This window comes from Amblyomma americanum, chromosome 1 (assembly GCF_052857255.1).
Source record: "Amblyomma americanum isolate KBUSLIRL-KWMA chromosome 1, ASM5285725v1, whole genome shotgun sequence".
NCBI classification, from domain to species: Eukaryota; Metazoa; Arthropoda; class Arachnida; order Ixodida; family Ixodidae; genus Amblyomma; species Amblyomma americanum.
The window spans coordinates 165,275,345-165,298,878 of record NC_135497.1 but is presented as its reverse complement, the minus strand read 5'-3'; the positions used below and the strand labels follow the sequence as shown (position 1 = coordinate 165,298,878).

The following is a 23,534-nucleotide window of genomic DNA, read 5'->3' as shown; positions in this document are numbered from 1 at the left end:
ACGCCGACAAGACGTCTCCAGAAATGAATATCCTGGATGTCCTGAAATTATATCCCTGTGGAGATCAATTCGGTGTCGTTACGTATATGCACAGCTAGTCGGCTTCTCCAAAGACAAAGGTTATCCAATGACACTAGTGACATTGAATGCGGGAAAAACTGTCTTAACAAGATGAACATTTAGTGGGCACAGTATAGTAGTAGGCGCAGTTACTTACCTCATAGTTACGGACTTCCAAGAACTGCCCCTCGCTCACTCCGTCCCTGTAGAAGACGATCCGCTCGGGCTTGTGCCTGGTGGCGTGGTGGAAAGCCAGTAGCAATTCTTTGATCATGTCCTTCAGGTCTCTAATGATTTCCACACGCGCCTTAGCCTTGGAGTCTTCAATCTGTACCCGAATGGTGGCGTGAAACTTGGACGGTACACTGTCTAGGCTTCCGACGCACGCGGCGATGGATGGCCTCACCTTGTCTCCAGGCGATGGGTGCGACACGTCTGCTCCAATGACGATCACGGGCCTATGAAACAGCTTCGGCTTCTCCTGCATCAGGAGACTATTGTTGATACCGCCCATCTTGGCGTTGATCTTCTGGCACAGGTTTTGGATGAGCGCTGCGTTGCACTTTTGGACCACGTTGTTGTCCAAGATGCATTGTGTGCGCAGAGAGAGCTCAGTCTCTGCCACCTGCTTGATCTCAGCGTAGTTCGTGGCTTTTGTTATCACTGCCACAACCATCTCCAACTGCGGGTACTGCTTGCGCTGCTCCGTGAGAACGGTCCGCATGGGCTTGCGGTTTGTGTCGAACGTGATGACCGCAAGCGGCTGCGCAATGCGCATGCCCAGTTCTTGGCCGATGCGGATCAGCATCCTGATGAAGTTTTCCAGGGAATCCTTGTGCGCGAAGCGGCTCACGTTGAGAACAATCCACTTTGTCATGGACATCGCCTTGTAGAAGCGCTGCCCTCGGAGATCCCACGTACCGTCGCGCGGCTTGCACATGGTGTTGTTCTCAAATACCAGAGATGGCGGGTCGAGCACTCTGCCCACAACCTGAGTGGGCTCAGTGTTGATCTTGACGCCGAACTCTCGCAGGTACTTGTCCGAGCTGCTGACCATGTCGCGCACAGACTGACGAATCTTCTGGAAGCGCTTGGCTGGCGGCTTGGCCGTGCGCTTGATCATCTCGGCGGTCTGACTCTCGTCGAGCTTCTTCCGACAGTGCTGGCCTTCGGCCAGCTCGCACACCTCCAGAGGAATGTAGACCGGATGCGTCGGGCTGCCACTCTGCATGCAAGGGAAGTTCGGGTACGACAAGCGCCTGTAGCGGCTCTGGAAGTAGTCGGCGACGGAGATCTGACTACCTTCTGATTCAAAATAGATTTCCTTCGCAGGTTCCCTCGTGATCTTGACCACTTTGTACTTGCGCGGGTACGGAAGGTGCGTCACTTTGACACGGAGTCCCTTGAGCTCCCTATTCAGGCGCACGTACTGGTTGTCGCGCAATGACCGGAAGTCTGCGGGCGTCAACACACGACGGCTGTCGCTTAAGAACCTGCACATGAAGTCGACCAGTGGAAGCGACTCGTAGAATGTTGTTGCTGACATGTCGACGTTAAGCATGGGCTTCCATTGGGCGGGTCGAACACTCGTGTAGTAGCCAAACCACACCTCCCGGCCTCCTCCGAGGTCATTTTACTCGTTGGGTCCCGGCGGTCTGAAAAACGAGCGTCCAACCGGTGCAAGGTTGATCGAGGGGCTGTGCCTCAAGACGATGTGTATGGCCTGGAGGACTTCCTGGGGCACAGTTTGTACGCGCTTTTGGAAGACGCCATGCAGGATCTCCAGATTCACTGTGGCCGCGTACTGGATCTTGATTATAAACTTCTGGGATCTTTGGTCTTCCTCGAGGTCGACTGTGAATGTCCGCTCGCGGAAGTTGAGCTGGCGGCGCGTGTACAGGTTCTTGCGGCCATCGAAAGCCGGGATGCAGTTGGCCAGGTCTTGCCGGTACTTCTTTACTAGGAGCTCGATGACAATCCTGTTGATCTTTGTACTGAGGCATCGGTACTTTTTCTGCTCAGGAACCTTGGTCTCCTTGGCAGTTTCCGAGGAGATGTCGACGTCGTAGTGGTAGACGCTGCCAGTCGGTATCTCGATGCTGAAGTGGTTGGCAAGAAGTTGTATGGTCCGGCCCAGCTGGCCGTGGGCAGGCCGCCGTGGGAAGTGAGAGGGTAGGGTTCGCTCGAGCTCCTGCGCCGTGTTTGGAGGTAATTAGAGCAGAGCATGAACAATTAAGTATGGACGCACTGTTTCGTGTGTTGAGCGTCACATAAGTTTGGCCGAATGGTCTTCGATCTACACTACAGCGCAGGACCGGTTCCGGTGAGTCTTAATGGAAAAAGCCTCCTGCACCCCGTGCATTATAGCGAGCCCTTTAAAGGACAGCGCTTGAACAAGAATATCCTCCAGTGACAATGTTTAAAATGTATTGTGCAAGCGAAGTTATGTGCAGTCAAAATTTAAATTTCAGCGTCTTCGAGCCTTTCTATATCTTTTCATCACTCTTTTCATGCTCACAGGTCGGCGCTGTTCAGCCAGCCCTACCCACTCGGCCCCACCGCCGGCTGCCTATGCGTTCGGGATTCCCCCCCCCCCTGTAGAATGGGGTCGGGGGGGCTTCCTGAACCGCCGAAGCGACGCTTATTACTGGCAGCGGCCATAGCAGCTGCCTTACTTCTGAATCTAACCGACAGACACATCTGAACAAAAATACGCAGGAGCGCGAGGCGGAGAAATGCGCGGGCGTGAAAAAGTCACTGGAAAGAGCTCGCCAACCTTCGCTCGGGATTGTGGGTTCTGAATATTTGGTTCCGATGTTTATGACGAGAGAACGTAGTGATTGAGCGAGGTTCTGTACCCGGTTGGTCAAAATTTTCGGGGCCAGAGGGCTTGCTTGTTTCATCGGTATATCATGGCATTTAAGACGCGAATAAAGCTATCAAGGTTCCCAGAGCACAGAACGATACCTCTTCCGCTTTCTACGGATATTCTGAGTCTGGTGGTGTCATGTCTGCCTGATAATACAGCTCAAAAGCAGACCCTTTGGCCTGAGAACTTTTAGCCGACCCTGTACTTTCCTCGGATTATATTTCAGAGCCTTGTGCTATTTTTAGCGCATATGACAGGGACGATCGGGACGATTGCAAAATCAAGGAACCGCACTGCGTAGTCGCGGTGTTCATCAAAAGCGAGACAGTAATTACTTGTTCTTTTTCTGCCTTAAATTATTTATACAGTGAACCAAGGCCATGATGGTGCCACAGCTGTAGCAGCATTTCTTGCAAGGTTTCTGAACCACTCAAAGGGAAAATGTGGGCTATTTTGAATATGTTTAGACGTGGTATTGTGTTCCCATTCGCATCACATTTCTTAAGAGTCCCTTCTCTGTGCCTCAAAAACCGTTTTTCAGAATCCTCAGTAGAAGCTCTTTAAAACAGGAAAAACAAACAACGCCGAAACCAAAACTCGGTTTCTCCCCAAGTATGACGCCGAGATCAAGGCTTGTCGTCATGCATACTGTCACAGAACCTCTCGGTGCGTTGACTGACTAAACTGGAGACTGTAAGCGACAGACCACTGTTTGTGTGAAATGGCCAAAAACAAAGGTCTTATTTTTTTTCTTCTTGACCAATCTCCGAGCAAATATCGACGGGCATGCAGCTGGTGACGTCACATGTCCAAGGTCGCCCACAGAAATGGTCTCGATTGGGGTGAAAAAAATTGGAAAAATTTAATTATTCATGATGAAACAAACCGGCGCCCGGCACCGAAGCTCGGCACAAGGAACTACAGTGGAAATTTCGGCATTCGTGGAGGTCGGAAAGACGCACCAGCCGCTCATTAACAGTGAAAGATGAGCAACATACGGGAATCTTTCTATGAATTGACAATGTGCAGACGCGTAATTTATAAGAATCAACAGCTACAGCCCAAGGAAACATCAGTTTGCCAGAGTGGAAGTTTGGGCTCGACAGTGCAACATTTCGCTTGGAGTGAAAGCGCATTTAACGCGTGAATAAAAAAGACAATGCACTCACTGCGGTGGCTCAGTGCTTAGTGCGCTCGGCTGCTGACCCGGTGTTCGCAGGTTTGAACCCGACCGCGGCGGCTGCGTTTTGATGGAGGCGAAAGGCGCCCGTGTGCTGTTCGATGTCAGTGCACGTTAAAGATCCCCAGGAGGTCGAAATTATTCCTCAGCCCTCCACTACGGCACTACTTCGTTTCTTCTTTCACTCCCCCCACCCTTGTCCCTTCCCTTACGGGGGCGGTTGGGGGTACTGCACCATTTCCTTCCCCCCCCCTCCCGCCAGAAAAGTTAATGTCGATTAGCCCAATAATAATAATAATAATAGGAATAATAATAATAATTGCTTTTTGGGATAAGGAAATGATGCACCATCTGTCTCATATATCCCTGCACACCTGAACCGCGCCATAAAAGAAGGGATAGAGGGAGTGAAAGAAGAAAGAGGTTCCGTAGTGGAGGGCACCGGAATAATTTCGACCACCTGAGGATCTTTAACCTGCACTGACATCGCACAGCACATGGGCGCCTTAGTGTTTTGACTCCATAAAAACGCAGCTGCCGCGGTCGGGTTCGAACCCGGGAACTCCAGATCAGTAGCAGAGCGCCCTAACCACTGAGCCACCGCGGCGGGTTGGATTAGCCCAGCTAATCCAGGATATACAAAGGGGAAGCGAGATTGAGCTCTCCACTGTCCCGCAGAGCCGTTTGTGCACCTTTCCTGGTTGTGCGCCTTTCCTTTCGTGAAAATGAATAGTCTTTGCAAAATTGTGAACTCCAATGAACTCTACAAAGTCCTTCCACTAACTTGTTTTCTTTGGTTTTTGAGGAAAGGAAATCGCACAGTAACCATCTCACATATCTCAGTGGACACCCGAACCACCCCAAGAAGGAAGTGATAAAGGAGGGAGGGAAAGAGGAAAGAGAAAACAAAATTGAAAGTTGGATTTTGAGGAAAGGCAGGTGGAACACCTGTGGCTCAGTGCTACTAGTGGGGCATGCACAGTAGTGGGTAGAGAGCGAAAGAGAGAAATGCCATGTGTCATTACTGCTCCACGTGCTCTCCAGGAATCATGCAAAATTGCTCAACCTGTGGCCAGTAAAGCTTTCACTTTAAAAACAATATTTCATACGCTGGCAACAAAACACTCGGCCGCCGGCGTATAAGTAGTTAACTCCAAGGCTAAACCTGACGACGCACCAATTGCTTGAGCCACCCTTTATCCAGGTGAGACTAAGGCCCTGAACCTCACAGAAGAAACTGTGAAAATTGAAAATTGATTTTTGGGGAAAGGAAATGGCGCTGTATCTTTCTCACATATTGGCAGACACATGAAACACCCTATAAGGGAAGGGAAAACGGAGGGAGTGAAAAAGGAAAGGATGAAAGAGGAAAGGAAGAAAGAGGTGCTGTAGTGGAGGGCTCCGCAATAATTTCAATCATCTGGGGATCTTTATTGTACACTGACATCGCAAAGCACAGGGGTGCCTTAGCGCTTCGCCTTCATCGAAATGTATTGCAGCTGCCCGGTCTGATTCGAACCACTCATTTAAGTACGGTCTTTACGTCACAAACTTCGGTTTTAAATTTCAGCCACTCGCCTTGTCTTCCTCATTGTTGACCAAGGAACCCGTAGCGGTTCCGAAACGTTGTTCTCGATCTAGGCATTGTCAGCAGCTAAATCTTACGTTTCACTTCCAGAGCGCCCTATACGTCATGCACTACCACGATGCTTGCTACCCACAGCACTTTTCAGCAGTAAAAACTAAGCCCTGTAGTCGGCTGGAACTCCAGAAAGAAGCGACGGATGCACTTCAAAGGACGCCTTGCAGCCTACGGCGTCGGCCGATTCTCCGGGCGCCGCTGTCAATCTGATCAAGCGGTGGTTCATATCCTTTCATATGCCACTCCCTGAGATGTCACACAGGTCCAAGAGGATTGAGTAACCATGACGTCATGGGAACCAGTCGACGCCATTTGCTGGAGGGCCTCTATCGAGAGGCACATGCCGCTTCTTTCTTCAGTTGTATTATACCGGAGTTCGGTTCTCGTACCGTCCACTTAAGTCGATGTTTTGGAGAGGTGAGGTTTCCTCTTGCCTTGAAGCTAACAGCTGAACCTCTTTGTAACGAAGCGGTTTAATACGAAACAACTTATATAACGAAGAAATTATGATTGCACGTGGAAGCTCGGCCATCAGGGGCTATAACGAAGCTACAGCTATAACGAAGTAACCACCGGAAACCTTCAACTTCGTTGTAAAGAGGTTCAAATGTATTTGGACCGCTGGCATAACGAGATGCACAGCATGGTTTATAACGAAATAATGAATATAACGAAGGAATTACGATTCCCCTCGGGAGCTCCTTCAACAGTGCATATAACGAAGCAACAGCCGTGAACGAACTTTCAGCTTCCTTATAACGAGGTTAAACGAACTACATGGCATGGCTCAAGATGAAGCCCTTTTCGGAAAACAGTACGCACCTTGATCCTGACAACGTCGCCTGAAGTGGCCTGGTCGCCAGCTGCGGGGGTCTGCTGTGTCACCGCGACGGGCGGCGTGCTTGGTGGCGACGGTGGTAGGGCAGCTGCTGCCGGCTGAGTGCCACTCACGGCGGCTGCTGCGGATGCAGGCCGGGGGCTGCTGGAAGCTACCTTGGCGGAACCCGCGGCGGCGGCGGCCCCGTAGCTGGGACGGGAGGCGCTGGGCTGAGCGGTGGGGTGAGCGCTGGGATCCGCGGCCGTGGTCGGGCCGCCGCTGACGGCGCGCGGCTGCGGGCTGGCCGCGGCGCCCTGCTGGAGTGCTTGCGCGAACGAAACCCACGAGGGACCGGCGGGCGACGGAGCAGGAGGTGTGGCTTGGTTGCCACCGCTGGCCGAAGGCACTGCTGCGAGCCGAAAATGCCCATTTAACGCCGGCTCTATATATCGGCTGCGTTTGCGATCATATCGATCGTTAAGACACGCATATATACACTGTCGAAAGCAGAAGACTGGACAGGCATCGCCGGAGCTCTGTTGGTAGAGCACCGGACGCGAAATTCAGAGGTCGTGGGTTTCGGATCCCACCGGCGGCATGTGGTTGTTTTTCTTCTGCTTTTAATGAATTATCTTTAAAAAGTTTCGCTTTTTATGGGGGTTTAAGGTCGCAAAGAGACTATTTAAAAAGTCATTGCCATATTAAGCCCCCACTGATGAACACCACAAAATATTTTTTTTTAAATTTCCCTATGCTCCTTGGTTCGGTCACTGTTGGCTTGCGTCATGTATTTCTTAACGAGCCCCTCTCGTCCCTTCCCTTGTCTGCTCAACGGGAAAAAACAGCTGGTATAGAGTACTTAGTCGATGGTTTGATGGAATGCCGTCTGGTCAGGTCAGCAGAATGAATCTTCGGTTTACTGACCATGTGAAAGTGGTCAGCTGACTGCAGTTAACATAGTTGACATGGTCAGTGACCGAAAACTCAGTATACTGTGGTCGAGAGAACAGGTCGGAACAGCCGTCCCAACTCAGACAGCTGTGTAAGCCGATAATGGCATGCTCCGTGACTAAACGCGACTAAACATGCAGCTCCCCCAAACAGCGTCGTATAGCCCTTGCACTGAAGAACTTAGTGCGAGGCAATAGCTGTCGCGCAGGGTCTTAATTTTCACACAAAAGTGATCAGCCCTCCCCCCACAGCAACGAAGAAGCGGCAAACGACAAACCCCGCCGCGCATTCAATATACTTGAGACACACGCGCACGCTTTTCGTCTAGCTGTATACGTGAGAATAAAAACAATTTTCTAAAACAAAAAAAACAACTTGGCTAACCCTGGAATTCAGCGAAAAGCAAGGACGCTTGCAAAGTGCCTCAGGCTCGTCCATGGCAGCGCCTGCATTCACGGCCGTTCTATATTATATACACACACGACATGGCTTAGACGTAGTATCACCCAATGTCAAAGAGCAGAGGTGAACTAAAGGTCATGGGTAAAGGGTCAAGAGCGACGCCATAACTGTACCACGTACGGTCATACACGGCTAACGTGGTTGGGCTGAAGGTCGCCCAAGGTTATTCTCCGGCCTATGCGATGAATGCTTTACCAAACGTGGTGAAACTTTTCGCTTCGTGTTCAACTGCAGTGACTTCTTCAGTTTCATTCCGTTTAGGGCGCAGCTCGCCCGTCCCTGCGTTCCGCATCGTAGTCGCTGTAACATGCTACCTGACAGATGACGTGTTACGGAGTGTGACAGGTGACGTGTTGGCACGTAGTAGCAGAGCGAAGCGCCACCTGACACGGCGAGAGGAATGGACAGCCGGAAGGCGGCTGCTACGGGACGATGCCGGAGGGGGGCTAGCAACGTAACACGACACCTGCCAAGCGGTAGCTGGCGGCTTGCGGAGACCTGGGCTGAACTTTAGAATTACCGTCCGTCGAATCAGCCTTCCATTTTTTTCATTTATATGTCGGGCGTAAAGAATGCACGTTTCTTGCCGCGGATAACGCTTGCTGTCACGGAGAATGTCAGCACATGCTCGCTGTGGGAAACGCGCTTCCCCAATTCCCTTCCTTTCTTCAAAATCGACGGAGTCCGCAACATCGTGAACGACAATGCCAATGATCACAATGAACGCGACGGTGGCGGCTGAGTGACGTCATAGCTCTCACATGGTTTCTCCTCGGTTCAAGGTCAAACTCGTCAAGCTGTTAAGCCGCCTTGACTTCACCCGGCAGCCCCCCCCCCCCCCAAAAAAAAAACAACAAAAAAAACACGCAGTCGCGAGAAATAGCGACCACAATCCGGGGAGAGGTATTTTTTGAAAATTGGCTTTTGAGGAAAGAAAATAACGCAGTAACCGTCTTGCATATCTCGGTGGACACCTGTACCACGCCGGAAGGGAAGGGATAGAAGGAGCGAGTGAAAAAAGAAAGGAAGAAAGAGGTGCCGTAGTGGGGTCTCCGAAAAAGTTTTGACCACCAGGAGATATTTAACCTGCACTGACATCGCACAACGCTCGAGCGCCTCTGCATTTCGCCTCCATCGAAACGCGGCCGCCGCGGTCGGGTTCGAACCCGGGTACTCCGGAACAGTAGCCGAGCACCCTAATCACTGAGCCACTGTGACGGGTAATGCGGATAGCCCAAGCCAAAAATGCGGCGGTAACAGAGTAATGAAGCAGAAACACGATACCCGAAAGACGCGGGTTCGGTGGCCGCGGCGGTCGAATTTCGATGGAGGCGAAATTCATGAGGCCCGTGTTCTGTGCGATGTCAGCGCACGTTAAAGAACCCCCAGGTGGTCGAAATTTCCGGAGCCCTTCACCACAGCGTCCCTCATAGCCTAAGTCTCTTTGGGACGTTAAACCCAAATAAACCATAAAGGAATCGTAAATGCGCTGAGGGGACTGGGGTGCGGAGCTGCAGAGAGGTTGCTGTGCACCAAGAAGAACGGGCTAAAACGAGACAGCAGCGGTCGGAAACGTGCCGTGGATCAAGGCACTGACCAAGCTGAAGAGCGTTCCACAGCACCCGTCCCGTGTGAGGTCAGCAGCATGGACGGAACACACAGGCGCACGGGCGACGCGTGCAGCAGCGCGTGCTCGAGGAGCGTCGAGACGAACAGTGCGCGTGCGCAAGGCGAACGTTCGGCAAGGCATTCACGGCAGGAACGCGCCGCCGGTCACAAATGCGCGGCTCGGCTGGAACCCCTTTTATGGGTCCTCTCAGAAAAAATTAAAAACAAAAGATGACGTGAAGCGAAGCGACGCGATCCTTTGTATTGGGTTATGCGCTTCAGTTAGGTATTTCACATAACCTGTTAGCACTGACGTTCGTAGCATGCCTGGAATTTGGTAATTTTCTTCATTCCGCATACATTCTATCGTATAGCAATGCTACCGCAACATCAAGTATTCCCGAGACTGCAGCATCAATGCAAAACGTTGGTTGTCATAACAAAATAGCCTAATATTAATGATATCTAAAGAGTGCATTGTCCACAACGCAGGTTGGAGCTTGAGCAAGCTGAAGGCTTCGCGATTTCACTAAGCGTGCGGGCTTTGTTCGAACAAAGGAAGGCTATTGTCACAGCCTGAGGGCATCGAGCCCAATACTGGCGTTGCATATGGCGACACTGTACGAACCACGAGGACCGGAGACGCGAAGTCGTACGCAGTCCAAAGGCCACTTCACATAGGAGCGGAAACGCTAGCAATTTGTGCCGCCGCGGCGCACAAAGCCGTTTCGAGCGGTCGCGGCGCATCGAACGGCCAGAGGAAAGAGGTTCAATAAATGTGCAAATTCTTCAATGCAACGCGCCGCTCTATCGCTCTGCTCGCTCATTTGCTTGCACGTGAACCCACCTTAACGCGATTAGAAGGCTGCCGAGGTCGCTTCGGCTCAACCGAACCAGGTTCTTTTTTTCTCTCAAGTCACGGTCACTCACGCTCACGTAAAAACGATGGTGCATAATAGCGAAAACAAACGGGTAACGAAGCTCGTGCATTTCGTTCAGCCTTCTCGCAAAAATATGCTTTAGAACACAATCATCGTAGCCCACGAGGTTAGGCCTAAAGCGACCACTATGTGACGCCAGATGAACAAAGGGATCGAGCACCCAAACGAGACAGCGGCGGAGGCCACAGAACCGGAAGGAAATTCGCTACGCACCTGGAGGTCCAGCAGCTGAGTCGTTTTTCTTCTTGTCTTTGCGCTTTCCTTTCTCCATTTAGATAGCGGGGCCACAAACACAACTGGAAATCAACGAAACGGACGTCTTGACTGCCTGTCGAGCCCCTAGAGAAAGGCAAAATGGCTGCGCTGTTTCTCTTTTATAGAGGCCTTTTCCGCTCTGCGATTGGCTCATATGCGACGCCACGAGCTGCACGTGTTCCGCCGTCATTGGCTACGCTTGGAGACGTCATGCGCGTGCCGGCGCTTCTGCCTCCATGAACGCATAAAGAAAAAAAGACTGCATGGAACCAAAGGGAATTGTACGATAACGCTTTACCACTGCTGCTTATGGGAACGCAAGGTCCCGGCGCGTCTCGAACACGCGCGCTGAGGAAGTCGAAGACAACAAGTGGAGGGTGACTCCGCTTCGAAACCCAATTATTCCTAGAAGCTACTTTGCTCAGAGGGTGGTGGTGGTAGTGGTTTTATTAAAAATAATAGTAAAAAGGAAGGAAAAGTTTTTTGCTAGCCCCGGCATCTGCCATCGATACTGAAGCACCTGAGCTGGGGCAGCGGAAATAAAGGACAGCAGGCAGAATGAAGAAATGAAATGAAAGAGGTGAGGGGACAGGAAGAGAGGATAGGGGGAGAAGTAATATGTACAAACTATATACACAATAAGAATTGTGTCCAGGTTGTGCGCGTGATTAGTTCATTTTAGAGGAATTAAATGACACACGCGCACATCACTGTGTTGGTTACAACTGGAGTGGGGCGTCCAGTTATTAATCGTTCAAGGTAGAACTTGCGGAGCGTTCGGTCACTGCGTGTAACTACCTGACGGAGAACAGACGGGACGTCAAGCCCGTGTGTTCGAGGAATGCACAGAGGCTCACCAAAGTTCGCTCACGAGTGCGCGCACTGCCCTGCGGCCACAATAGCGTCTTGATGGAGTCAGGTAGTATGCCCTGCGCCCTATAGGCCGCGAGCATATCGCGACGAGCATCGGCGAACGCGGCACAGAGAAGGAGCAGGTGTTCTAGTGTTAGCACCGCATCCGTCACACACAACACTCGTCGCGATTCTGTGATGCACCCGTCGTTCCCCGGGCCACTCGCAGCCAATGCGCGCGCGGAGGATCATTGCACGTTGTGACCGTGTAAGTGCGCGACAGCCGGTGACACTGTCGACGCGCTCACCTCCCGCGATGCGTGGGTCGGGGTGCTGCTTTCGGAGATGGTCGTGGATGGCCGCACGCACGTCCTCCAGCGCAAGGGGCAGATCGCTGGCAGGTAGTTGGTGTGCAGCGGTCGCGAGGTCGTCAGCTTCTTCGTTGCCGGCGATGCCGCAGTGACCGGGCACCCACTGTGCACGCACAACACAACCTCTTTGCGCGAGGCGCTCGATGCGCAAGCGAATTTCTCGCACTAGTAGGGTACCGCGGCCGTTAGATTGCTGGCGGCTGAGGGCGGCGCGGGAGTCGCACAGCAGAGCACTCCTGGGCAGCGGAGGGCCGATGGTGAGCAGCAGGTCCAGCCCGAGCCGGATCCCCATCAACTCCGCCGTGGTGGAGGAGCCCAGGAAGGCTGCGTGTTGCTGGCTGTGCAGTCGCAGGGCGGAGATGGTGGCCGCAGCAGCAAGGGAGCAGCTGTCGTGGGCCACTGAGCCGTCGGTGTACACGAGGAGATGGTCCTGGAGCTCCTCGTGTATGACGTCCCTGGCCAGCTGCTGCAAAGCACAGAGGGGTGTGCTCCGCTTTCCCGATATGCCAACGATCTCTCGCTGTACCTCCGAGGCAGCAGGCCAGGGCGCGCAGGAGCCGTAGGGGGGGTGGGCCTTGGGTCAATTGCTCATACTCGAGCAGCGCCGCGCCCATTCGTGAGCGCGGGTGCGAGCGCATACACTGCAGCAGCAAGCCTCCGTCCGGTGCGCGGTGAAGCCAGGCGACACTGAAAAATTTTTGGGGGGGGAAAAGAAATGGCGCAGTATCTGTCTCACATATCCGCGGTCCCCTGAACCGCGCCGTAAAAGAAGGGATAAAACATGGACTAAGCGAATCATCGAAGAAAGAGGTGCCGCAGTGGAGGGCTCCGGAATAACTTGGACCAACTGGGGATCTCTAACGTGCACTGACATCGCACAGCACACGGGCGCCAATCTCAGAGTTTATGTCCTGTCGTTGCGGTGGCCATTGCTCTCAAAGGAGGCCCCGATGCGCGATTCGCGGTCACAACCTTAGCACTCGCTCGATAAAGAGAAGCCGCCACACTTTGACGTCCCCCTGAGTGCGAGACGACAAAAAACATCAAGTCGGCGACGCTAGCCCAGGCTTAGCTCAGTCGGAATAACTAATACGCGTCTCGCTGGCGATCTCCGACATCGGCGTTTGGTGGTATTGTAAGATTATCGCAGACATCCATGTCTGAGGATATACATTCCCTAAGGTTTCCATGTTGTTGCGATTACAGGATGATAGAGGAAAGTGCACGGGCCTGCCGACGGGCTCCAGCTATGCCTAACCACTGCCGCGTGCAAACAAAGGGCAGTTCAGAGTGCTGTCAGGGAAACTACTGAGAGGAAAATGGTGCGCTGCATCAACTGCGTCCCCAGAAGCGGCAACGGCTGCATCTGCAAAAGATCCTCCTTTTCATCCCTGCTCTTCAATGCCGGAAACAGCTGTGGCGTAGGGCGTTTGGAACACTGTAGTGCTGCGTTTGTATCTAGTTTATCGGCGCCCCTTGGATTGTTACGCTGTTCAATCGAGTAACTATACTTATTTCAGACACCCCAGGGGCTGTTTATATCGAAAAACGCCCGTGTGCTGCACAACATGAGTCCTCGTTGAACAACGCCAACCGATCGAAATTACTGCGTAGCCGTCAATTACGCTGCCTCTTTTGCACTTCTTTATTTTTCGCTTCCTCTTTCGTTCCTTCGCTTACAGCGCGGAGAAGCCACGGAGGAGTGTGTTATCTAACCGTTCCCTTTCCCAGCCTACGCTAACTATACCGACACCCTGCCTGTTCAGAATAGTATAGCGGGGTTATGCGGCCACAGAAGTTACAATCTCCGAGGCACCGTTTGCCAGGGCCACGGGTCACTTTATCGCTCAAGGACATGTGGATGTTCCCTGGTCTGCAACTTTCCTGTTATCCAATATTGCGCCGACAGCAACACCGTTTGCGCAAAGGATAGCCCTCCACAAATCTACAGCTGAAAACACCCACCACACATGCGATCCAGAGAAAAACCAAGAGGGAACAGCACGGCATTCGAAGCTAGGGATGACGGGTAGAATTTAATCTGAACAGTGTTGCGGCTACTGCGAGAGATTCGAAGAAACGCACAGTTTAAAGTGGCGTACTGTAGGTTTAACGAACCGGATGACGGGAGACCTCTCGGGAGCGGACGCCCCCGCCGAGGCGCCTCGCCGTACGCGGAGATTACAAACTTTCATCGCGGGCTAAGTTGCACGTATCCCGCTCTTCACCCCGACCTGGACAGGGCGCAAGCCACACTCAGACGCCTACAAACAAAGGCCATTCTTGGCCCCTACCGATTACGTTTAATCACCAACGGTGAATATGACCCTGCATGCCCGCACTGTGGCGACGGGACGCATGCCACACAAGACCATATATTATGGGAATGCGCTAGCAACCCCGCTCCGACGACACTCTTGCCTGCCTCCTCGGCGGATGAATGGAACAAACACTCGACCAGTTCAGGAAAAACAACGCAGCTGGCCCTCATCACGCGAGCTCAAGAGGTCGCCCTCGGCTTGCTGCCACCCTGGGCTCGCGCCTGCCCCAACTAATACCTTCCATTTTGTGGCAATAAAGTTGTAACCACCACCTTATTGTAGTAGAACCCACGCTTCCAACGGTACCAACGCTTCTAGTTTCGAATGGACGCTGGATTGAAAGCGGGTTGTTCCACCGAGAAGTGAGATGATTCCTGAATAATAATTGCGTTTTTTTTGGGGGGGGGAGGAAATTGTGCATTATCTGTCGCTTATATCGTTGGAAAAATGAACTGCGCCGTACGGGAAGGGATAAAGGAGGGAGTGAAAGACGAAAGGAAGAAAGAGGTGCCGTAGTGGAGGGCTCCGGAATAATTTCGACCACCTGCGGATCATTAACGTGCACTGACATCGCATAGCGCACGGGCGCCTTAGCGTTTTTCCTCCATAAAAACGATTACTTCACCATTTCCTTTGTGGTGGTAGTAGTTTTTTATAAAATAATATAAAAACGAAGGAACAGATTTTTGCCAGCCCCGGCATCTGCCATCGATACTGAAGCACCTGAGCTGTGGCGGCGGAAATAATGGATAGCAGGCCGAATTGAAAAATGAAATGAAAGAGGTGAGGGGAGAGGAAGAGAGTATAGGGGACCGTTTCCTATCGTCAAAAACAATTTTTCATAGCGGCATAGGTTCTCAGCACCTTGCGAACTACACGACATTCGAACAGGAACCGTCTGGATGGGTGTTGCGGCAGCACAATGCTGCGCCATTGGAGTTCAACCCTTATGTAGCGTTCCTAACGTCAAAATTAAAGCAAGAAATCAACACTGCGGCAATGATGTTCCACCATAATCCATTGTTCCTAACATTTAAAACTAAAGAAAACTTCGTCACATGGCGCTTCCTTGAAGCTGGCTTTGCTGTGGTAGGCAGGAGTGTTGGATCAAGCTTCATCTCTTTCCCGAAAACGAGCGGCCGAGCCTGCGAGCTAATTTCGACCACCTGCGGATCTCTAACGTGCACTGACATTGCATAGCACACGGGCGATTTAGCGTTTTTCCTCTAGTGTGCTTTTTCGATGTCAGTGCCCGTTGAAGATCCCCCGGTGGTCGAAATTATTCCGGAGCCCTCCACTGCTCTCTGTGCTCATCTCCGTGCTGATAATAATAATTTGTTTTGGGGGAAAGGAAATGGCGCAGTATCTGTCTCATATATCGTTGGACACCTGAACCGCGCCGTAAAAGAAGGGATAAATGAGAGAGTGAAAGGAGAAAGTAAGAAAGAGGTGCCGCAGTGGAGGGCTCCGGAATAATTTCGACCACCTGGAGATCATTAACGTGCACTAACATCGCACAGCACACGGGCGCCTTAGCGTTTCTCCTTCATAAAAACGATTACTTCGCCGGTTCCTTTCTGGTAGTAGTCGTTTTTTTATTACAATAATAGTAAAAAGGAAGGAAAAGATTTTTGCTAGCCCCGACATCTGCCATCGATGCTGAAGCACCTTAGCTGAGGCTGCGGAAATAAATGATATTTGGAGGAATTGAAAAATGAAATGAAAAAGGTGAGGGGAGGGGAAGAGAGGATAGGGGGACGGTTTCCATTCTAAAATTTTGGATTGAATTGGAAAACGTTTATTATCGTCTTGAGTTATAAATCGGTTTGTTGATCTTGTTAGGTGGCCGTCAGTGGAGGCTGGCGGCGACCTCTTCGGCTCTCGTCACCACCTGTACTTGGGTTTCCAGGTTAGAGCTGAGCAACAAGGTCTCCCACGGGCCCGGGAGCGCGAGCCTCTTGAGCGATATTGGTTGGGGATCTCTCGGACAGTCCCAGAAAATGTGGTCTACGGTGGCTTTGTCGCCGCATTTGCTTCACTCCGACTTATATCTATCCAGGTACACATGGCTTAGGACAGCTGGATTAGGGAGAGTTTTTGTTTGAAGTTGTCTCCACAGTACCTCCTGTTCTTTGTTTATGCTTTTATGCGGAGCAGGGAAGGTTAGCCTTTCTAGTCTATAATGCTGAGTAATCTCATGGTAAGTATTAAGACCATCTCTCGTGATTTCGACGTCCGAGTTAGCCTCCACAGCTCGGCCGATAGATTCTCGAGCTTTATCGTGGGCTGCCTCGTTCCCCGGGTTTGACGAGTGAGCCGGTAACCAAACCAATCACACGTCTGTCCTGTCTTCCGGGTAATTCCTGAGAATTCCCAAGGAGATGGGAGATATTCTGCCCTTGGCGAAATTGCCAATGGCTGCTTTTGAATCCCTGACAATCACTTCTGCTCGCGGGTTTGTCAACGTCAAGGTGATTGCCGCTTGTCCGGCTATTTCTGAAGAAAATTTTTCATAGCGCCATAGCACTATTCGAACAGAAGCGGTCTGTAAGGTTGTTGTGGCAGCCCAATGCTGCGCCATTGGAGTTCCACCCTTATGTAGCGTTCCTAATGTCAAACATAAAGCAAGAAATCAACGCTGCGGACAGGAGTCCCACCATAATCTATCGTTCCTAACATTTTTAAAAAATAAAGAAAAAGTTGCCCCGTGGCGCTTTTTTTGAAGGCGGCGTTGCTGTGGTCGGTAGCAGTATTGGACCCAGCGTCGCCTCTTTCCCGAACACGAGGTAACGCCCGTGTGCTGTGAAATTTCATTGCTCGTTAAAGATCACCAGTTGGCCGAAATTATTCCTGGCGGCTGCGTTTTTATGGAGGAAAAACGCTAAGGCGCCCATGTGCTGTGCGATGTCAGTGCACGTTAAAGATCCCCAGGTGGTCGAAATTATTCCGGAGCCCTCCACTACGGCACCTATTCTCCCTTTTTTCTTTCACGCCCTCCTTTACCCTTCCCTTACGGCGCGGTTCAGGTGTCCAACGATACATGAGACAGATACTGCGCCATTTTCCTTTCCCCCCAAAAACCAATTATTATTATTATTAAATTATTCCGGAGCCCTTCACTACGGGCTTTCTTTCTTGCTTTCTTTTCTCAGTCCCTCCTTTATCCCTTCACTTAAGGAGCGGTTCAGGTTTCCGCCGAGATTTGATACATACTGCACCATTTCCTTTCCCCAGCAGCCAATTTTCAATTTTAATGGATTGGATTGGATTCTAAAACATTTACCCGCCGCGATGGCTAAGTAGTTAGGGAGCTTGGCTACCGATCCGGAGTTCCCGGGTTCCTTCCCGACCGCGGCGGCTGCGTTTTTATGCAGGCAAAACGCTGAGGCGCCCGTGTGCTGTGCGATGTCAGTGCACGTTAAAGATCCCCAGGTGGTCCAAATTAATCCTGAGCCCTCCACTACGGCACCTCTCTCTTCCTTTCTACTTTCACTCCCTCCTTTATCCCCTCTCTTACGGCGATGTTCGGGTGTCCGCCGATATATGAGACAGATACTGCGCCATTTCATTTCTCCAAAAACCAATTATTATTATTATTATTATTATTATTATTATTATTATTATTATTATTATTATTATTATTATTAATATTATTATTATTATTATTATTATTATTATTATTATTATTATTATTATTATTATTATTATTATTATTATTATTATTATTATTATTATTATTATTATTATTATTATTATTATTATTATTGTTATTATTATTATTATTATTATTATTTAAAACATTTATTGCGTCGAGGGCAGATTGCAGGAGACACATACTAGATGGCCGCTAGCCCATGGCTGGCGGCGACCTCATTGACCCGCTCGATTGCCCGTACTTGAATCTTGGGATCCGAGCTGACCAGCACGGCGTCCCACCGCTCGCGAGATTTAACTGTATCAACTCCGCCTGAGGCGAATTATTTGCGCAGTTTCACTGAATGTGGTCGTATGTGGTCCTTTCACCATATTTATGGCAGTTTGGGTCGTACTGGCCAGGGTCCTTGAGGGAAAGCACTGCCGGATTCTGAAGGGAGCGTGTTTGCAGTCGGCGCCAGGTAACTTCCTGCGCTTTTGTTGAAGATCTGTGGGGAGGGGGATATGCGCGCCTCTCCAGCCTAAAGTGATGGGTGGTGTCATGAAATGAGATCAATCCGTCCCTCGTGAAATTCTGGTCGTAGGGCGTCCTCACTGCCCGAATGCGATAGCCCACCCTCTTCGATGACATTATTGCAACCTCCCTCGGCGGAGGAATGGGACAAGCTCTTGGCCAGTTCAAGAAAACAACGCAGCTGGCCATCATCACGCGAACTCGAGAGGCCGCCCCCGAGTGGAGGTCACACTGCCTCGCACCATCCAAAATAATCCAGGCTTCCATTTTGTGGCAATAAAGTTGTAACCACCACCTTATTGGGGCAGAACGCTACGGCGGTGCCAGCGCTTCTATTTTCGAACGGGCGCTGGTTTGAAAGCGGGTTGCTCCGCCGATAAGTGAGACCATTACTTCGCCGTTTTATTTCTTGAAAACCAATTTTTCGTAGCCCAGCGCTACGGCATCATATCTCATACTTTGCGAACTACACGACATTCGAAAAGAAGTGATTTTGAAGACTGTGGCGGAAGCACAACGCTGCCCTAACGGAGTTTCGTAGTCATCTAGCGTTTCTAACATAAAAAAAACAAATAAAACGTTGTTTGGTTTGTTTTAAGGTGTTCAACGTCCCAAAACAACTGAGACTATGAGGGACGCCACAGTGAACGGCCTTTGGCAAAAGTATCCAAGAAACTCAGTTTGTTTCTAACACGTGTGGTGGAGCACTTGTCACGTCCTTTCAGCTCTTATTTAGTGCAATGACGACCCTATTCTCACCTTTTGCGGACTTTTTTCGTCTGGTGGTACCCTAAGAGCTTCAATATGACGCTGAAAAGCAAACCCCTTTCCTTAGTTATACACCTCTGGCTAAGAAGACATGTCTGCAGCGAAGCTCTTTGCTCGGCGTGTGTGTGTGTGTGCGTGTGTGTGTGTGTGCGTGTGTGTGTGTGTGTGTGTGTGTGTGTGTGTGTGTGTGTGTGTGTGTGTGTGTGTGTGTGTGTGTGTGTGTGTGTGTGTGTGTGTGTGTGTGTGTGTGTGTGTGTGTGTGTGTGTGTGTGTGTGTGTGTGTGTGTGTGTGTGTGTGTGTGTGTGTGTGTGTGTGTGTGTGTGTGTGTGTGTGTGTGTGTGTGTGTGTGTGTGTGTGTGTGTGTGTGTGTGTGTGTGTGTGTGTGTGTGTGTGTGTGTGTGTGTTCTATCCTCCTCAATTTGTCTCTCTCGCTCGCTCTTGATCCAGCTCTGGACAGCGTAACTATAGGCTAGCTCCGTGGTTTAATCTCCCTTCCTGATCCTCCTCCATTCCAGTTACATTATACTTATTGCACTGACAAGTAAGTATAGCCTTCAGTACACCATGAAATGCATTCTGAGCACAGAGATGATGTCAACGCCGCGGTGGCTCAGTGGTTATGGCGCCAGAAAACTGATCCGGAGTTCCCGGTTTCGAACCCGACCGCGACGGGTGCGTTTTTATTGATGAAACACGCTAAGGCGCCCGTGTGCTGTGCGATCTCAGTGCATGTTAAAGATCCCCAAGGGGTCAAAATTATTCCGGAGTCCTCCACCACGGCACCTCTTTCTTCCTCTCTTCTTTGAATCCCTCCTTTATCCCTTCTCTTACGGCGCGGTTCAGGTGTCCAAAGATATATGAGACAGATACTGCGCCATTTCCTTTCGCCTAAAACCAATTATTATTATTAGCACAGAGATGAGCACAGAGAGTAGTGGAGGGCTCCGGAATAATTTCGGCCACCGGGGGATCTTAACGGGCACTGACACCGCACAGCACACTGGAGTAAATACGCTAAAGCGCCCGTGTGCTGTGCAATGTCAGTGCACGTTAAAGATCCCCTGGTGGTCGAAATTATTCCGGAGCCCTCCACTACGGAACCTATTTTTTCCTTTCTTCTTTCACTCCCTCCCTTATCCCTTTCTTTAAGGCGTGGTTCAGTTGTTCAACGACATATGAGAGAGATGCTGCGCCATTTCCTTCCCCCAAAACCAATAATTATTATTATTATTATTATTATTATTATTATTATTATTATTATTATTATTATTATTATTATTATTATTATTATTATTATTATTATTATTATTATTATTATTATTATTATTATTATTATTATTATTATTATCGCAGAGATTCTCAAGAATACCTGTAGAGTCAAAAATGGCGTTGCGGTAGATCGCACAACGTACACGAAACATCGTATTTTTCTTGGCTGGATACTGGCCGAGAAAACGAGGATTCAGTAGGAAGAACTAGACTCCTTGAGACAACGCACCTGGCAATACGCTGGTAATTTCCATGCACGGCTGGTACCAAACCTTTGGTCACATTAAAGGACCCCAGGTGGTCGAAATTTTCTCGGCCCTTCACTGTGGCGTCTCTCATAACCTTAGTTACTTTGGCACGTTAAAAACACCCATAAAAAACCATACCTTTGCTCACAATAAATTATAAAAGGACTGAAAGACGTACAAGTGAGATAGTTTCATCTGTCCTCTCGGCAGCACCGAAGCGCAGCTGTGTTTAAGGAGCTGGCTCGATCGCTTCGGCCAAGCACTAGCCAAGCCTAGTACGGAGTTCATATTTCCCGACGTCCCCTAGGTGCATGTTATCAGACGTCAGCGTCTCTTTTCTCTTACGGTAGTGATACTGAGAAGCTCCGTGATTTCGGCTGCTGGCTGTGTCTTGGAAGCAGGCAAACCCTCTCTGCACATAGGCAGGCCTGCGCCAGGATGGCGGGTCGTGCTTCTGGGAGGGCCAGACGGCCGACGGAGAGGCTGTCTTGGTCTCCCGGCTGAGGGCGCTATTCCTCCGGCGCCAAGCAACGTACCCGAACTGTGCGCATGGGGCGACGCGGCCAACGCGGTAGACAGGCGGACGAGGAATCCGTACGACACCCGCAGGAGTCCCGGAGGGAGTAGCGGCGGGCGGATCTGGTATGCCACGGCGTTCTTGTTATTATTAATGCGAAAGCATTAAATGGTTATGTGGCGTGTTTCGTGTCAGCAAAACATTATCCGCACGATTACGTCGTTCTGTGAACATGGATGTGCAAAAGTTTGGTAATGTTAGAGAGTAAGTGATGAGGTCTTGCTGTGGAAAACATTTGGTTGACGAATTGTGATTAGTTAATTAGCTACACTTCGACGACGCGATAGACACGTACGGACGCCGACATAGCACCTGGGCGAGGAAAGTAAATATAAAGTAAAAAATAAAACAGAATAAGAACAGCAAAAATAAAAATATTTTAAAATAAAATAAAATAAAAGTAAAAATAAAAAGGAAAATAAAAACGGCCGTGGCTTAGCTTGGTTACGCCTGGTGATTGCGAAGCAATAGCGTGTCATTCTCGGATAAGCTGGTAGTGTGGCTGGTGGTAGTCTTGGGTTACGCTAGTGTTACGGCTTACAGAGAATCATCTAAGAGGAAGTCATCCGTCGAATTCGTGTATGCCGACAAGCATTTCCCTCACCAGCGTGCCCATTACAAAATCTTCCAGTATCGATTGGCCGACGGTGCGGTAACACTCCATTTTCTCCGCGTAGTAAGATATGCCCACTCGGTGCTTGCAGTAGCTTTCGTTAAAGTACGGTAGCGTTACGCCGTAATAAATGTTGGGGTTATTGTCCCCGTCCAAAATGCGATACAGTTTCTTCTTCTTCTTCTTCTCCTCAAGTAATATGGCACATACCTACGTGGGGGGATTGGCCAAGGTATAGAGTAGAATGCCAATGAAGCATTTGCGCGGGAAAGGAAACGTCAGAAGACTGAATCAAGATTTAAAAAATTGGAAAAATAAAATGAATTCAAGAGGTATGAGTCATCCGGAATAGAATCAATCTAGCCTTTTTTGGACATGCGAAAGAATTTTGTATATAGCTAACAAGATAATCGATTAGTTGCACTTATGTAATCGTGAAGGTAGCCGCATACACTGCTTAACGGGAATCCCTTGGCACTCGCACCGAACGATAGAAGAACTGTAAGAGACAGAGGCAGTCCTAGTCTCGAGAGAGGAACCTCCAGATATTGCTTTCTCTGAACCGCGAACCGCCGGCAAGAGAGGAGAAAATGATCGATTGATTCAACTTGCCCGCATGATACACAAAGGTTTGTCGCAGCGAACCCGCACCTGCATTAATACAAGTTTAAGTGAGGGATTCGACATCGAAGGAGCGTCATGGACACTTCACAAAGCCTTGACTTACACCACCGGATATTCCATGGGTACTTTAGGTGTTGAAAGTCCACGGTATTGAGCAACAGATCACTCAAAGTGGCTGAAATATGTTAGAACCGCTGGAAACGTGAAGCTGCTAACAGAATGAGGTGAGGGACGGGATATATTACAGGTGCGCTGAGAGCTGACCTTGCCAATAAATCAGCCACCTCGTTAAAATAGACGCCTGAATGCCCAGGTACCCAGACCAAACGGATCTCGCGCACTGTGCTCGGAACAAAAAACCTAAGTGAACGAGTCAAGAAAGATTTTTCCTAATTTTGGAGAGAGACAATAACTGAAAGGCAGTCTGTAAGAATAAGAACCCGTGCGACATGTCTGAGAATATTGAGAAGAGCCAAACCAATGGCCAAAAACTCCGCGAAGAATATAGGAGTATAATCAGGGATACAAACGGAGTAGCTCCAAGCTAGATCCTGCGAATATATGCCAATCGCCGCCTTCTCACAGCTGCCGGAGGCATCAGTGGAGAGACCAGTATGATGTGGAAAATTCTGTAGGTGTTCAGAAAGAAGACCATTTAGGGTATGTGCGGGCATATGCTTCGCATGGGACGGGAAAATAAAGTCGTAATAGAAGACGGGATCAGCCTGCGTGTCAGCAGCTCGTTGCAAGGAGATCAGATCAACCTGAAGCGGAGCTAACCGATTCTGCGTGAACCTAGCTTGCGGAAGCTGATAACGTGGCCAGTGATTAGTCAAAAAAGGTGTGGTTGGGATACAAAAATTGGAATACTAACGCCTGGGGCCGGGTCAAAAGACTTGAGGAAAGTACGCACTGTTAGAAGTTGGAAGCGGGAATA

General features: G+C 50.1%; 1 protein-coding gene across 1 annotated transcript in view; it reads right to left on the bottom strand.

Annotated features, from left to right (window-relative positions):
• Nucleotides 1–1,693: 1,693 nt before the first annotated feature.
• The window catches only part of LOC144114667 (uncharacterized), a 152,270-nt gene continuing 130,429 nt past the window's right edge, over nt 1,694–23,534 (bottom strand). Inside the window, exons 6-7 of the mRNA XM_077648551.1 lie at nt 6,574–6,977; nt 1,694–2,251 (exon numbers count right to left, since the gene is read on the bottom strand). Coding sequence (XP_077504677.1) covers nt 1,694–2,251; nt 6,574–6,977 — 962 coding nt within the window. The remainder of the gene's footprint in view (nt 2,252–6,573; nt 6,978–23,534) is intronic.